Source organism: Phaenicophaeus curvirostris, unplaced genomic scaffold (genome assembly GCF_032191515.1).
Source record: "Phaenicophaeus curvirostris isolate KB17595 unplaced genomic scaffold, BPBGC_Pcur_1.0 scaffold_84, whole genome shotgun sequence".
NCBI classification, from domain to species: Eukaryota; Metazoa; Chordata; class Aves; order Cuculiformes; family Cuculidae; genus Phaenicophaeus; species Phaenicophaeus curvirostris.
Window position 1 is genome coordinate 165799 of NW_027206706.1, and position 14184 is coordinate 179982.

At 57.0% G+C, this 14184-nt stretch overlaps 2 protein-coding genes across 2 annotated transcripts in view; one reads left to right on the forward strand and one right to left on the reverse strand.

Annotated features, from left to right (window-relative positions):
• LOC138734471 (integrin alpha-D-like) overlaps positions 1–3022 on the forward strand; it is a 38362-nt gene extending 35340 nt beyond the window's left edge. Inside the window, exons 29-31 of the mRNA XM_069882116.1 lie at positions 355–465; positions 2657–2812; positions 2993–3022. Of these exons, the coding sequence (XP_069738217.1) occupies positions 355–465; positions 2657–2812; positions 2993–3022 (297 nt within the window). The remainder of the gene's footprint in view (positions 1–354; positions 466–2656; positions 2813–2992) is intronic.
• Positions 3023–5282: 2260 nt separating this feature from the next.
• TBRG1 (transforming growth factor beta regulator 1) overlaps positions 5283–14184 on the reverse strand; it is a 28448-nt gene continuing 19546 nt past the window's right edge. The window contains exon 6 of the mRNA XM_069882118.1: positions 5283–5368. The gene's annotated coding sequence lies outside the window, so the exon portion shown is untranslated. The remainder of the gene's footprint in view (positions 5369–14184) is intronic.

Consider the following 14184-nt stretch of genomic DNA (forward strand, 5'->3'; position numbering starts at 1 on the left):
GTCCCTATGGGGTCCCTATGGGGTCTCTATGGGTCCCTATGGGGTCTCTATGGGGTCTCTATGGGGTCCCTATGGGTCCCTATGCGTCCCTATGGGTCAATCTATGGGTCAATCTATGGGTCCCTATGGGTCTCTGGGCCTCTACAGGTCTCTATTGGTCCCTATGGGGTCTCTGTGGGTCTCTAAGGGTCCCTATGGGTCCCTATAGGTCTCTATGGGTCTCTATGGGGTCTCGATGTCTCCCTATGGTGTCTCTATGGGGTCTCTAAGGGTCCCTATGGGTCTCTAGGGGTCCCTATGGGGTCCCTAGGGGTCAGTGTAGGGCTCAATCTATAGGTGTCTGTCCCCCCGCAGGTTCAGACCCTCCTGGAGCGCCCGGAGCCCCCCCAGCCCCTCCCCCACATCTTGGGGGGGGCGGCCGTGGGGCTGGTGCTGCTGGCGCTGGGGGGGGCGGCGCTATGGAAGGTGAGGGGCGGGGCCTAAACCCAGGGGGAGGGGCTTAATGGCAGAGGGGAGGGGCCAAAAACCAGGGGGAGGGGCTTAATGGGAGAGGGGAGGGGCCTAAACCCAGGGGGAGGGGCTTAATGGCAGAGGGGAGGGGCCAAAAACCAGGGGGAGGGGCTTAATGGGAGAGGGGGGGGGCCTAAACCCAGGGGGAGGGGCTTAATGGGAGAGGGGAGGGGCCTAAACCCAGGGGGAGGGGCTCTAGGACCTGGGGGCGTGGCTTGAGGCAGGGGGAGGGGCTTGAGGGGCGGGGGGGGGCGCCATGAACCCCGATCTTGCCCCAAGACCCCAAAAATCACCCCAAAGAAACTGAAAATCACCCCAAAGCCACCAGAAATTACCCCAAATCACCCCAAATCCACCCCAAATCACCCTGAAACCCCCCAAATCCACCCCAAATCACCCCAAATCACCCCGAAACCCCCCAAATCCACCCCAAATCACCCCAAATCCACCCCAAATCACCCCAAATCACCCCGAAACACTCCGAAACACCCTGAAACACCCCAAATCCACCCCAAATCACCCCAAATCACCCCGAAACCCCCCAAATCACCCCAAATCCACCCCAAATCACCCCAAATCACCCCGAAACCCCCCAAATCACCCCAAATCCACCCCAAATCACCCCAAATCACCCCAAATCACCCCGAAACACTCCGAAACACCCCGAAACACCCCAAATCCACCCCAAATCACCCCAAATCACCCCGAAACCCCCCAAATCACCCCAAATCCACCCCAAATCACCCCAAATCACCCCGAAACACCCCAAATCACCCCAAATCCACCCCAAATCACCCCAAATCACCCCGAAACCCCCCAAATCACCCCAAATCCACCCCAAATCACCCCAAATCACCCCGAAACCCCCCAAATCCACCCCAAATCACCCCAAATCCACCCCAAATCACCCCTAAACACCCCAAATCACCCCGAAACCCCCCAAATCCACCCCAAATCACCCCAAATCACCCCAAAATCACCCCGAAACACCCCAAACCTCACCAAATCCCCCCAAATCCACTCAAAATCGCCTCAAACCCCCACAAAATCCCCCCAAATCACCCCAAACCCACTTCAAATCACCCTAAATCACCCCCAAACCACCCCAAAGCAACCCCAAATCACCCCAAAACTACCTCAGACCCCCCCAAACCACCTCAAACCCACCCAAAATCATCTCAACCCCCCAAAATCACCCCCAAACCTACCCCAAATCACCTCAAACCAGCCCAAAGCCTCTCAAAATCAGCCTAAATCACCCCCAAATCACCTCAAATCACCCCAAAATCACCTCAAACCCACTCAAAATCATCTCAACCCCCAAAAAATCACCCCAAAACCCTTCAAAATCCCCCCAAATCACCCCAAACCCACCCAAAATCACCCCAACCCCACCAAAAATCACCCCACAACCCCTCAAAACCCCCCAAAATCACCTCAAACCTCCACAAAATCATCTCAACCCCCCAAAATCACCTCAAATCACCTCAAAATCATCTCGACCCCCCAAAATCACCAAAAATCCCCCCCAAACCACCCCAAGTCCCCCCAGAATCAACTCATCACCCCCAAAATCACCCCAAAGGACCCCAAAATCACTTCAAATGCCCCCAAAATCACCCCAAAGGACCCCAAAATCACCTCAAATCCCCCCAAATCACCTCACATCCCCCCCAAACCACCCCAAGTCCCCCCAAAATCAACTCATCACCCCCAAAATCACCCCAAAGGACCCCAAAATCACCTCAAATCCCCTCAAAATCACCTTAAATCCCCCCAAACGACCCCAAGTCCCCCCAAAATCAATGCATCACCCCCAAATGACCCCAAAATCACCTCAAATCCCCCCCAAATCACCCCAAAGGACCCCAAATCACCCCAAATCCCCTCAAATCCCCCCCAAATCCCCTCAAATCCCCCCCAAATCCCCTCAAAGGACCCCAAAATCACCTCAAATGACCCCAAAATCACCTCAAATCCCCTCAAATCCCCCCAAATGACCCCCAAATCCCCTCAAATCCCCCCAAATCCCCCTCCAAACGCCCCCTCCCCCCCCCCGGGGACTCCCCTCCCCCCGGGTGACATCACCCCCGTGACGTCACCCCCCCATATGACGTCACCGATGACGTCACTCCCCCCCCTCCAGGCCGGGTTCTTCCGCCGCCGCTACCGGGAGCTGCTGGGGGGGGGCGGGGGAGCCGGGGGAACCCCAGGAGTGAGGACACCCCTCCCCCCCAACCCCCCACCCCCCCCAAAACGTGGGGACCCCAATAAAAGAGAGAAGCAACGGCCTCGAGGGGGCGTTTGGGGGCGTCTGGGGGTGTTTGGGGGCGTTTGGGGGTGTTTAGGGGTGTCTGGGGGGCGTTTGGGGGCGTTTAGGGGTGTCTGGGGGGCGTTTGGGGGGCGTTTGGGGGCGTCTGGGGGTGTTTGGGGGCGTCTGGGGGTGTTTGGGGGTGTCTGGGGGGCGTTTGGGGGCGTTTAGGGGCATTTGGGGGCGTCTGGGGGCGTTTAGGGGTGTTTGGGGGCGTTTGGGGGCGTTTGGGGGGCGTTTGGGGGCGTCTGGGGGGAGTTGGGGGGCGTTTAGGGGCATTTGGGGGCGTCTGGGGGGAGTTGGGGGGTGTTTGGGGGCATCCGGGGGGAGTTGGGGGGCGTTTAGGGGTGTTTGGGGGGCGTTTGGGGGCGTCTGGGGGGCGTTTGGGGGCGTTTAGGGGCGTCTGGGGGGCGTTTGGGGGCGTTTGGGGGTGTCTGGGGGGCGTTTGGGGGCGTTTGGGGGTGTCTGGGGGGCGTTTGGGGGCGTTTGGGGGCGTCTGGGGGGCATTTGGGGGGTGTTTGGGGGGTGTTTGGGGGCGTCTGGGGGGAGTTGGAGGGCATTTGGGGGCGTCTGGGGGGCGTTTGGGGGCGTCTGGGGGGAGTTGGGGGGCGTTTAGGGGTATTTGGGGGGCGTTTGGGGGCGTCTGGGGGGCATTTAGGGGTGTTTGGGGGGCGTTTGGGGGTGTCTGGGGGCCGTTTGGGGGGCGTTTGGGGGCGTTTAGGGGCGTCTGGGGGGCGTTTGGGGGCGTCTGGGGGTGTTTGGGGGGCGTTCGGGGGCGTCTGGGGGGAGTTGGGGGGCGTTCGGTGCCATTTTGGGGGGGTTGGGGGAGTTCCGAGGTGTCTGGGTGGCTTTTTGGGGGGAGTTTGGGGGCGTCTGGGGGGCGTTTGGGGGCATTGGAAGCACTTGGGGGGCGGGTTGGGGCGGTTTGGGGGCGTTGGGGGGCAGGATCAGTCGCCGTGGGGCAGGCTCAGCCTTTATTGGGGGGCTCAGCGCTCGTAGCCCGTGGGCAGCGGGTTCGTCCGGGGGTTGTGGAACAAGGTGTGGGTCCCGTCACCCCACGGGAAACGCTGGGGGGGAGAGACCCATAGCGGGACCCATAGCGACCCATAGGGACCCATAGGGACCCATAGGGACCCCACAGACCCCATAGAGACCCCATAGAGACCCCACAGAGACCCCACAGAGACCCCACAGAGACCCATAGAGACCCCACAGACCCCATAGAGACCCCACAGAGACCCCACAGAGACCCCACAGACCCCATAGAGACCCCATAGAGACCCCACAGAGACCCCACAGACCCCATAGAGACCCCACAGAGACCCCACAGAGACCCCATAGAGACCCCATAGAGACCCCACAGAGACCCCATAGAGACCCCACAGAGACCCCACAGAGACCCCACAGAGACCCCATAGAGACCCCACAGAGACCCCACAGAGACCCCATAGAGACCCCACAGAGACCCCATAGAGACCCCACAGAGACCCCACAGAGACCCCATAGAGACCCCACAGAGACCCCACAGAGACCCCATAGAGACCCCACAGAGACCCCATAGAGACCCCACAGAGACCCCACAGAGACCCCACAGACCCCATAGAGACCCCACAGAGACCCCACAGACCCCATAGAGACCCCATAGAGACCCCACAGAGACCCCATAGAGACCCCATAGAGACCCCACAGAGACCCCATAGAGACCCCACAGAGACCCCACAGAGACCCCATAGAGACCCCACAGAGACCCCATAGAGACCCCACAGAGACCCCACAGAGACCCCACAGACCCCACAGAGACCCCACAGAGACCCCATAGAGACCCCACAGACCCCATAGAGACCCCATAGAGACCCCACAGAGACCCCACAGAGACCCCATAGAGACCCCACAGAGACCCCACAGAGACCCCACAGAGACCCCACAGACCCCATAGAGACCCCACAGACCCCACAGAGACCCCACAGAGACCCCATAGAGACCCCACAGACCCCACAGAGACCCCACAGAGACCCCAGAGACCCCACAGAGACCCCACAGAGACCCCATAGAGACCCCATAGAGACCCACAGAGACCCCACAGACCCCACAGAGACCCCACAGAGACCCCAGAGACCCCACAGAGACCCCACAGAGACCCCACAGACCCCACAGAGACCCCATAGAGACCCCACAGAGACCCCACAGAGACCCCACAGAGACCCCACAGAGACCCCACAGAGACCCCACAGAGACCCCAGCCCCATAGCGCCCATCCCAGCCCCATAGCGCCCACCTCCCACCCCATAGCATCCATCCCCAGCCCCATAGCGCCCCTCAATACCCACCCCCAGCCCCATAGCGCCCACCCCAGCCCCATAGCGCCCCCCCAGCCCCATCGGGGCGCCGTGGGGCTGTCCCCCACCTTGGTGCGGATGCGCAGGTGGTGGTAGGGCACGAAGCGGGGCCGGGGGTGCTCGTGTCTCTTCTGGCCCAGCCACACGTTGGCCATGCAGACGCCGACCCCCGGCAGCGCCACCAGCAGCGACAGCGCCCGCCACGTCCGCCCTGCGCCCCGAAACACGAAAAAATAACCACGGGCCCGGGGCGCCCCCAAAAAACGCGGTCGCTTAAGCACGAAACCACCCCGAAACCAGCCCAAACCCACTCGAGATGCCCCAAAACCACCCCAAACCACCCAAAACCCACTCAAGATACCCCAAAACCAACCCGAAACCACTCGAGATACCCCAAAACCACCCAAAAAACACACAAAGCCACCCCAAAACCACTCAAGACACCCCAAAACCACCCAAAACCCACTCAAGATGCCCCAAAACCACCCCAAACCCACTCGAAACCACCCCAAACCACCCAAAAACTACTCAACACAACCCAAAACCACCCCGAAACCACTCGAGATACCCCAAAACCACCCAAAAAACACACAAAGCCACCCCAAAACCCACTCAAGATACCCCAAAACCACCCAAAACCCACTCGAGATACCCCAAAACCACCCAAAAAACACACAAAGCCACCCCAAAACCACTCAAGACACCCCAAAACCACCCAAAACCCACTCAAGATGCCCCAAAACCACCCCAAACCCACTCGAAACCACCCCAAACCACCCAAAAACTACTCAACACAACCCAAAACCACCCCGAAACCACTCGAGATACCCCAAAACCACCCAAAAAACACACAAAGCCACCCCAAAACCACTCAAGACACCCCAAAACCACCCAAAACCCACTCAAGATGCCCCAAAACCACCCAAAAAACACACAAAGCCACCCCAAAACCACTCAAGACACCCCAAAACCACCCAAAACCCACTCAAGATGCCCCAAAACCACCCCAAACCCACTCGAAACCACCCCAAACCACCCAAAACCCACTCAAGATACCCCAAAACCACCCCGAAACCACTCGAGATACCCCAAAACCACCCAAAAACCACACAAAGCCACCCCAAAACCACTCAAGACACCCCAAAACCACCCAAAACCCACTCAAGATGCCCCAAAACCACCCAAAACCCACTCGAAACCACCCCAAACCACCCAAAACCCACTCGAGATACCCCAAAACCACCCAAAAAACACACAAAGCCACCCCAAAACCACTCAAGACACCCCAAAACCACCCAAAACCCACTCAAGATACCCCAAAACCACCCCGAAACCACTCGAGATACCCCAAAACCACCCAAAAACCACACAAAGCCACCCCAAAACCACTCAAGATACCCCAAAACCACCCAAAACCCACTCAAGATGCCCCAAAACCACCCCGAAACCACTCGAGATACCCCAAAACCACCCAAAAACCACACAAAGCCACCCCAAAACCACTCAAGATACCCCAAAACCACCCAAAACCCACTCAAGATGCCCCAAAACCACCCCGAAACCACTCGAGATACCCCAAAACCACCCAAAAAACACACAAAGCCACCCCAAAACCACTCAAGACACCCCAAAACCACCCAAAACCCACTCGAAACCACCCCAAACCACCCAAAACCCACTCAAGATACCCCAAAACCACCCAAAAACCACACAAAGCCACCCCAAAACCACTCAAGATACCCCAAAACCACCCAAAACCCACTCAAGATGCCCCAAAACCACCCAAAACCCACTCAAGATACCCCAAAACCACCCCAAACCCACTCAAGATACCCCAAAACCACCCAAAAAGCACTCAAAGCCACCCCAAACCACTCCAAAACCACTCAAGATACCCCAAAACACCTCAAAACCACTCAAGACACCCCAAAAAGCACTCAAAACCACCCCAAACCTACTCAACACAACCCAAAACCACCCCAAAACCACTCAAGATACCCCAAAACCACCCAAGAAGCACTCAAGATACCCCAAAACCACTCAATAACCACTCAAGACACCCCAAAACAGCCCCAAACACCCCAAAAAGCACTCGGTAAACCATAAAACCACCCCAAAACCACTCAAGATACCCCAAAATCACCCAAAAAGCACTCAAAGCCACCCCAAAACCACTCAAGATACCCCAAAACCACCCAAACCCCACTCAAGATACCCCAAAACCACCCAAGAAGCACTCAAAGCCACCCCAAAACCACTCAAGATACCCCAAAACCACCTCCAAAAGCACTCAAGACACCCCAAAACAGCCCCAAACACCCCAAAACCCACTCAATAAACCACAAAACCACCCAAAATCCACTCAAGACACCCCAAACCAGCCCCAAACACCCCAAAAACTACTCGATAAACCATAAAACCACCCCAAAACCACTCAAGATACCCCAAAACCACCCAAAACCCACTCAAGACACCCCAAACCAACCCCAAACACCCCAAAACCCACTCAATAAACCAAAAAACCACCCCAAAACCACTCAAGACACCCCAAACCAGCCCCAAACACCCCAAAAACTACTCGATAAACCATAAAACCACCCCAAAACCCGCTCGAGAGCCCCCAAACCAGCCCCGAACCCCCCAAAACCACCCGAAAACCCACTCGATTCACCCCAAAACAGCCCCAACCCCCTTCGAAAACATACAAAACACCCCAAAACCACCTCAAATTGCCCCAAACCACCTGAAATGCCCCCCAAATGATCCAATAGCACCCCAAAATAATCCAATATCACCCCAAAATAATCCAATATCACCCCAAAATAATCCAATATCACCCCAAAATGACCCCAAAACCCACAAAACTGCCCCAAATCACCTCCAAATGCCCCGAAATTGCCCCAAAACCACCTGAAATGCCCCCAAATTCCTCAAAATTGCCCCAAAATCCCTCAAAATTGCCCCAAATCCCTCAAAATTCCCCTAAATTCCTCAAAATTTCCCCAAATGCCCCAATATTGACCCCCCCAAGGACTGAAAATGCCCCCAAATCCCTCAAAATCCCTCAAAATTGCCCCAAATCTCCCCCCAAATCACCTGAAATGCCCCCAAAATCCTCAAAATTCCCCCAAATCCCTCAAAATTTCCCCACATTTCTCAAAATTTCCCCAAATTCCTCAAAATTCCCCTAAATTCCTAAAAATTCCCCTCAAAGCCCAAATATTGCCCCCCCAGGATCGAAAATGCCCCCAAATCCCTCAAAATCCCTCAAAATTGCCCCAAATCTCCCCCCAAATCACCTGAAATGCCCCCAAATTCCACAAAATTTCCCCAAATTCCTCAAAATTTCCCCAAATCCCTAAAAATTCCCCTCAAAGCCCAAATATTGCCCCCCCAGGATTGAAAATGCCCCCAAATCCCTCAAAATCTCTCAAAATTGCCCCAAATCTCCCCCCAAATCACCTGAAATGCCCCCAAATTTTCCCCAAATTCCTCAAAACTTCCCAAAATTCCCCAAAATTCCTCAAAATTTCCCCAAATGCCCCAATATTGACCCCCCCCAAGGACCGAAAATGCCCCCAAATCCCTCAAAATCCCTCAAAATTGCCCCAAATCTCCCCCCAAATCACCTGAAATGCCCCCAAAATCCTCAAAATTCCCCCAAATCCCTCAAAATTTCCCCACATTTCTCAAAATTTCCCCAAATTCCTCAAAATTCCCCTAAATTCCTAAAAAATCCCCTCAAATCCCAAATATTGCCCCCCCCAGGATCGAAAATGCCCCCAAATCCCTCAAAATCCCTCAAAATTGCCCCAAATCTCCCCTCAAATCTCCTGAAATGCCCCCAAATTCCTCAAAATTTCCCCAAATTCCTCAAAATTTCCCAAAATTCCCCAAAATTCCTCAAAATTTCCCCAAATGCCCCAATATTGACCCCCCCAAGTATCGAAAATGCCCCCAAATCCCTCAAAATCCCTCAAAATTGCCCCAAATCTCCCCCCAAACCGCCTGAAATGCCCCCAAATTCCTCAAAATTTCCCCAAATTCCTCAAAATCTCCCCAAATTTCTCAAAATTCCCCTAAATTCCTAAAAATTCCCCCCCCCCCCCAACCTCCTCCGTGTCCGGGGGTGGCCATGGTGGAGGCTGAAGGACAACTGACCCCACCCCCCAATTAGTCACATGGGGGCTAATTATAACCCAGCGCTAATTATAGAGGGGGGGGGGACAGCAGGGGGGGCACAGAGCAACTATAGAGCCCCATAGAGCCCCATAGAGACCCTATAGAGACCTATAGAGACCCTATAGAGACCCCACAGAGACCCCACAGACCCCACAGAGACCCCATAGAGACCCCATAGAGACCCCACAGACCCCACAGACCCCATAGAGACCCCATAGAGACCCCATAGAGACCCCACAGAGACCCCATAGAGACCCCATAGAGACCCCACAGACCCCACAGAGACCCCACAGACCCCACAGAGACCCCATAGAGACCCCATAGAGACCCCATAGAGACCCCACAGACCCCATAGAGACCCCACAGAGACCCCACAGAGACCCCACAGAGACCCCATAGAGACCCCATAGAGCCCCACAGAGACCCCACAGAGACCCCATAGACCCCACAGAGACCCCACAGAGACCCCACAGACCCCACAGACCCCATAGAGACCCCATAGACCCCACAGAGACCCCACAGAGACCCCACAGACCCCACAGACCCCATAGAGACCCCATAGAGCCCCACAGAGACCCCACAGAGACCCCATAGACCCCACAGAGACCCCACAGAGACCCCACAGACCCCATAGAGACCCCACAGAGACCCCACAGAGACCCCATAGAGACCCCATAGAGACCCGATAGAGAGAGTCCCCTAGAGAGCTATAGAGCCCTATAGAGACCCCATAGGGCGCCATAGGGACCCATAGAGACCCCACAGAGCCCCATAAAGACCCATAGAAACACCATGGAGCCCCACAGAGACCCCACAGAGACTCCATAGAGACCCCACAGAGACCCCACAGAGACCCCACAGACCCCACAGAGACCCCACAGAGACCCCACAGAGACCCCACAGACCCCACAGAGACCCCACAGAGACCCCATAGAGACCCCACAGACCCCACAGAGACCCCACAGAGACCCCATAGAGACCCCACAGAGACCCCACAGAGACCCCATAGAGACCCCATAGAGACCCCACAGAGACCCCACAGACCCCACAGAGACCCCACAGAGACCCCACAGAGACCCCACAGAGACCCCACAGACCCCATAGAGACCCCACAGACCCCACAGAGACCCCACAGAGACCCCACAGAGACCCCATAGACCCCATAGAGACCCCACAGAGACCCCACAGAGACCCATAGACACCCCATAGAGACCCCACAGAGACCCCACAGAGACCCCACAGAGACCCCACAGAGACCCATAGACACCCCATAGAGACCCCACAGAGACCCCACAGAGACCCCACAGAGACCCATAGAGACCCCACAGACCCCATAGACACCCCATAGAGACCCCATAGAGACCCACAGAGACCCCACAGAGACCCACAGAGACCCCACAGACCCCATAGAGACCCCATAGAGACCTATAGAGACCCCATAGACACCCCATAGAGACCCCATAGAGACCCCACAGAGACCCCATAGAGACCCCACAGAGACCCATAGAGACCCCATAGAGACCTATAGAGACCCCATAGACACCCCATAGAGACCCCATAGAGACCCACAGAGACCCCATAGAGACCCCACAGAGACCCCACAGAGACCCCACAGACCCCACAGACACCCCACAGCCCCCACAGCCCCCACAGAGACCCCATAGAGACCCACAGAGACCCCATAGAGACCCCACAGAGACCCCATAGAGACCCCACAGAGACCCCATAGACACCCCATAGAGACCCCATAGAGACCCACAGAGACCCCATAGAGACCCACAGAGACCCCACAGAGACCCATAGACACCCCATAGAGACCCCATAGAGACCCCATAGAGACCCACAGAGACCCCACAGAGACCCCACAGAGACCCCATAGACACCCCATAGAGACCCCATAGAGACCCATAGAGACCCCATAGAGACCCACAGAGACCCCACAGAGACCCCACAGAGACCCATAGACACCCCATAGAGACGCCATAGTGCCCCACAGAGACCCCACAGAGACCCATAGACACCCCATAGAGACCCATAGTGCCCCATAGAGACCCCTAGTGCCCCATAGCTTGACCCCTACTGCCCCACAGATCCCCGGGCGGCCGCCGTGGGTCAGAGTCCAGCTTAATGAGTGACTTGGGGTCCCTTTTCCCCCGTGCCCCACGGCGCCGGCTCCCTCCCCACCTCCCGCGATGGGTGCGGAGCGGGCGGCGGGGGCCGTGGGGCGCCCCACGGCGCTGGATTTCTCCTCGGGGGCCGCTATGGGGCAGAGGACCCGCGGGGATGCTCGGACCCCATAGAGACCCCCAGAGACCCTATAGAGCCCCATAGAGACCCTATAGAGCCCCATAGAGACCCCACAGAGCCCCATAGAGACCCCATAGAGACCCTATAGAGCCCCATAGAGACCTATAGAGACCCACAGAGCCCATAGAGATCTATAGAGACCCATAGAGCCCATAGAGACACATAGAGCCCCATAGAGACCCATAGGGACCCCCTAGAGACCCCATAGGGATCCATAGAGCCCCATAGAGACCCCATAGAGTCCCCTAGAGATCTATAGAGCCCTATAGAGCCCCCATAGGGCGCCATAGGGACCCATAGAGACCCTACAGAGCCCCATAAAGACCCATAGAAACGCCATGGAGCCCCATAGAGACCCCACAGAGACCCCATAGAGACCCCATAGACCCCATAGAGACCCCATAGAGACCCTATAGAGCCCCATAGAGACCTATAGAGCCCCATAGAGCCCATAGAGACCCCCAGAGACCCTATAGAGCCCCATAGAGACCCCACAGAGCCCCATAGAGACCCCATAGAGACCCTATAGAGCCCCATAGAGACCTATAGAGCCCCATAGAGACCTATAGAGACCCCCAGAGACCCTATAGAGCCCCATAGAGACCCTATAGAGCCCCATAGAGACCCCACAGAGACCCCACAGACACCCCACAGAGACCCTATAGAGACCCCATAGACCCCACAGAGACCCCACAGACCCCACAGAGACCCCACAGAGACCCCACAGAGACCCCATAGAGACCCCATAGAGACCCCACAGAGACCCTATAGAGACCCTATAGAGACCCCATAGAGACCCCATAGAGACCCCACGGAGACCCCACAGAGACCCCACAGAGACCCCATAGAGACCCCACAGAGACCCCACAGAGACCCCACAGACCCCACAGAGACCCCACAGAGACCCCACAGAGACCCCATAGAGACCCCACAGACCCCATAGACACCCCATAGAGACCCCATAGAGACCCACAGAGACCCCATAGAGACCCCACAGAGACCCCACAGAGACCCCACAGAGACCCCACAGAGACGCCATAGTGCCCCACAGAGACCCCACAGAGACCCATAGACACCCCATAGAGCCCCATAGTGCCCCATAGAGACCCCTAGTGCCCCATAGCTTGACCCCTACTGCCCCACAGATCCCCGGGCGGCCGCCGTGGGTCAGAGTCCAGCTTAATGAGTGACTCGGGGTCCCTTTTCCCCCGTGCCCCACGGCGCCGGCTCCCTCCCCACCTCCCGCGATGGGTGCGGAGCGGGCGGCGGGGGCCGTGGGGCGCCCCACGGCGCTGGATTTCTCCTCGGGGGCCGCTATGGGGCAGAGGACCCGCGGGGATGCTCGGACCCCATAGAGACCCCCAGAGACCCTATAGAGCCCCATAGAGACCCTATAGAGCCCCATAGAGACCCCACAGAGCCCCATAGAGACCCCATAGAGACCCTATAGAGCCCCATAGAGACCTATAGAGACCCATAGAGCCCATAGAGACCCCACAGAGACCCCACAGAGACCTCATAGAGACCCTACAGAGACCCATAGAGACCCTATAGAGCCCCATAGAGACCCTATAGAGCGCCATATAGACCTACAGAGACCCATAGAGCCCATAGAGACCCCATAGAGACCCATAGAGCCCTATAGAGACCCATAGAGCCCATAGAGACCCCATAGAGACCCCACAGAGACCCTATAGAGCCCCATAGAGACCCCATAGAGACCTATAGAGACCCACAGAGCCCATAGAGACCCCATAGAGACCCCATAGAGACCTATAGAGACCCCATAGAGACCCCACAGAGACCCATAGAGCCCATAGAGACCCCATAGAGACCCATAGAGCCCCATAGAGACCCATAGGGACCCCCTAGAGACCCCATAGGGATCCATAGAGCCCCATAGAGACCCCATAGAGAGAGTCCCCTAGAGAGCTATAGAGCCCTATAGAGACCCCATAGGGCGCCATAGGGACCCATAGAGACCCTACAGAGCCCCATAGACCCCACAGAGACCCCATAGACCCCACAGAGACCCCATAGAGACCCCACAGAGACCCCATAGAGACCCCATAGAGACCCCACAGAGACCCCACAGAGACCCCACAGAGACCCCACAGAGACCCCATAGAGACCCCACAGAGACCCCATAGAGACCCCACAGACCCCACAGAGACCCCATAGAGACCCCACAGAGACCCCATAGAGACCCCACAGAGACCCCACAGAGACCCCATAGAGACCCCACAGACCCCACAGAGACCCCACAGAGACCCCACAGAGACCCCATAGAGACCCCACAGACCCCATAGAGACCCATAGAGACCCCATAGAGACCCCACAGAGACCCCACAGAGACCCCATAGAGACCCCACAGAGACCCCACAGAGACCCCATAGAGACCCCACAGAGACCCCATAGAGACCCACAGAGACCCCACAGAGACCCCACAGAGACCCCATAGAGACCCCACAGAGACCCCATAGAGACCCCATAGAGACCCCACAGAGACCCCACAGAGACCCATAGACACCCCATAGA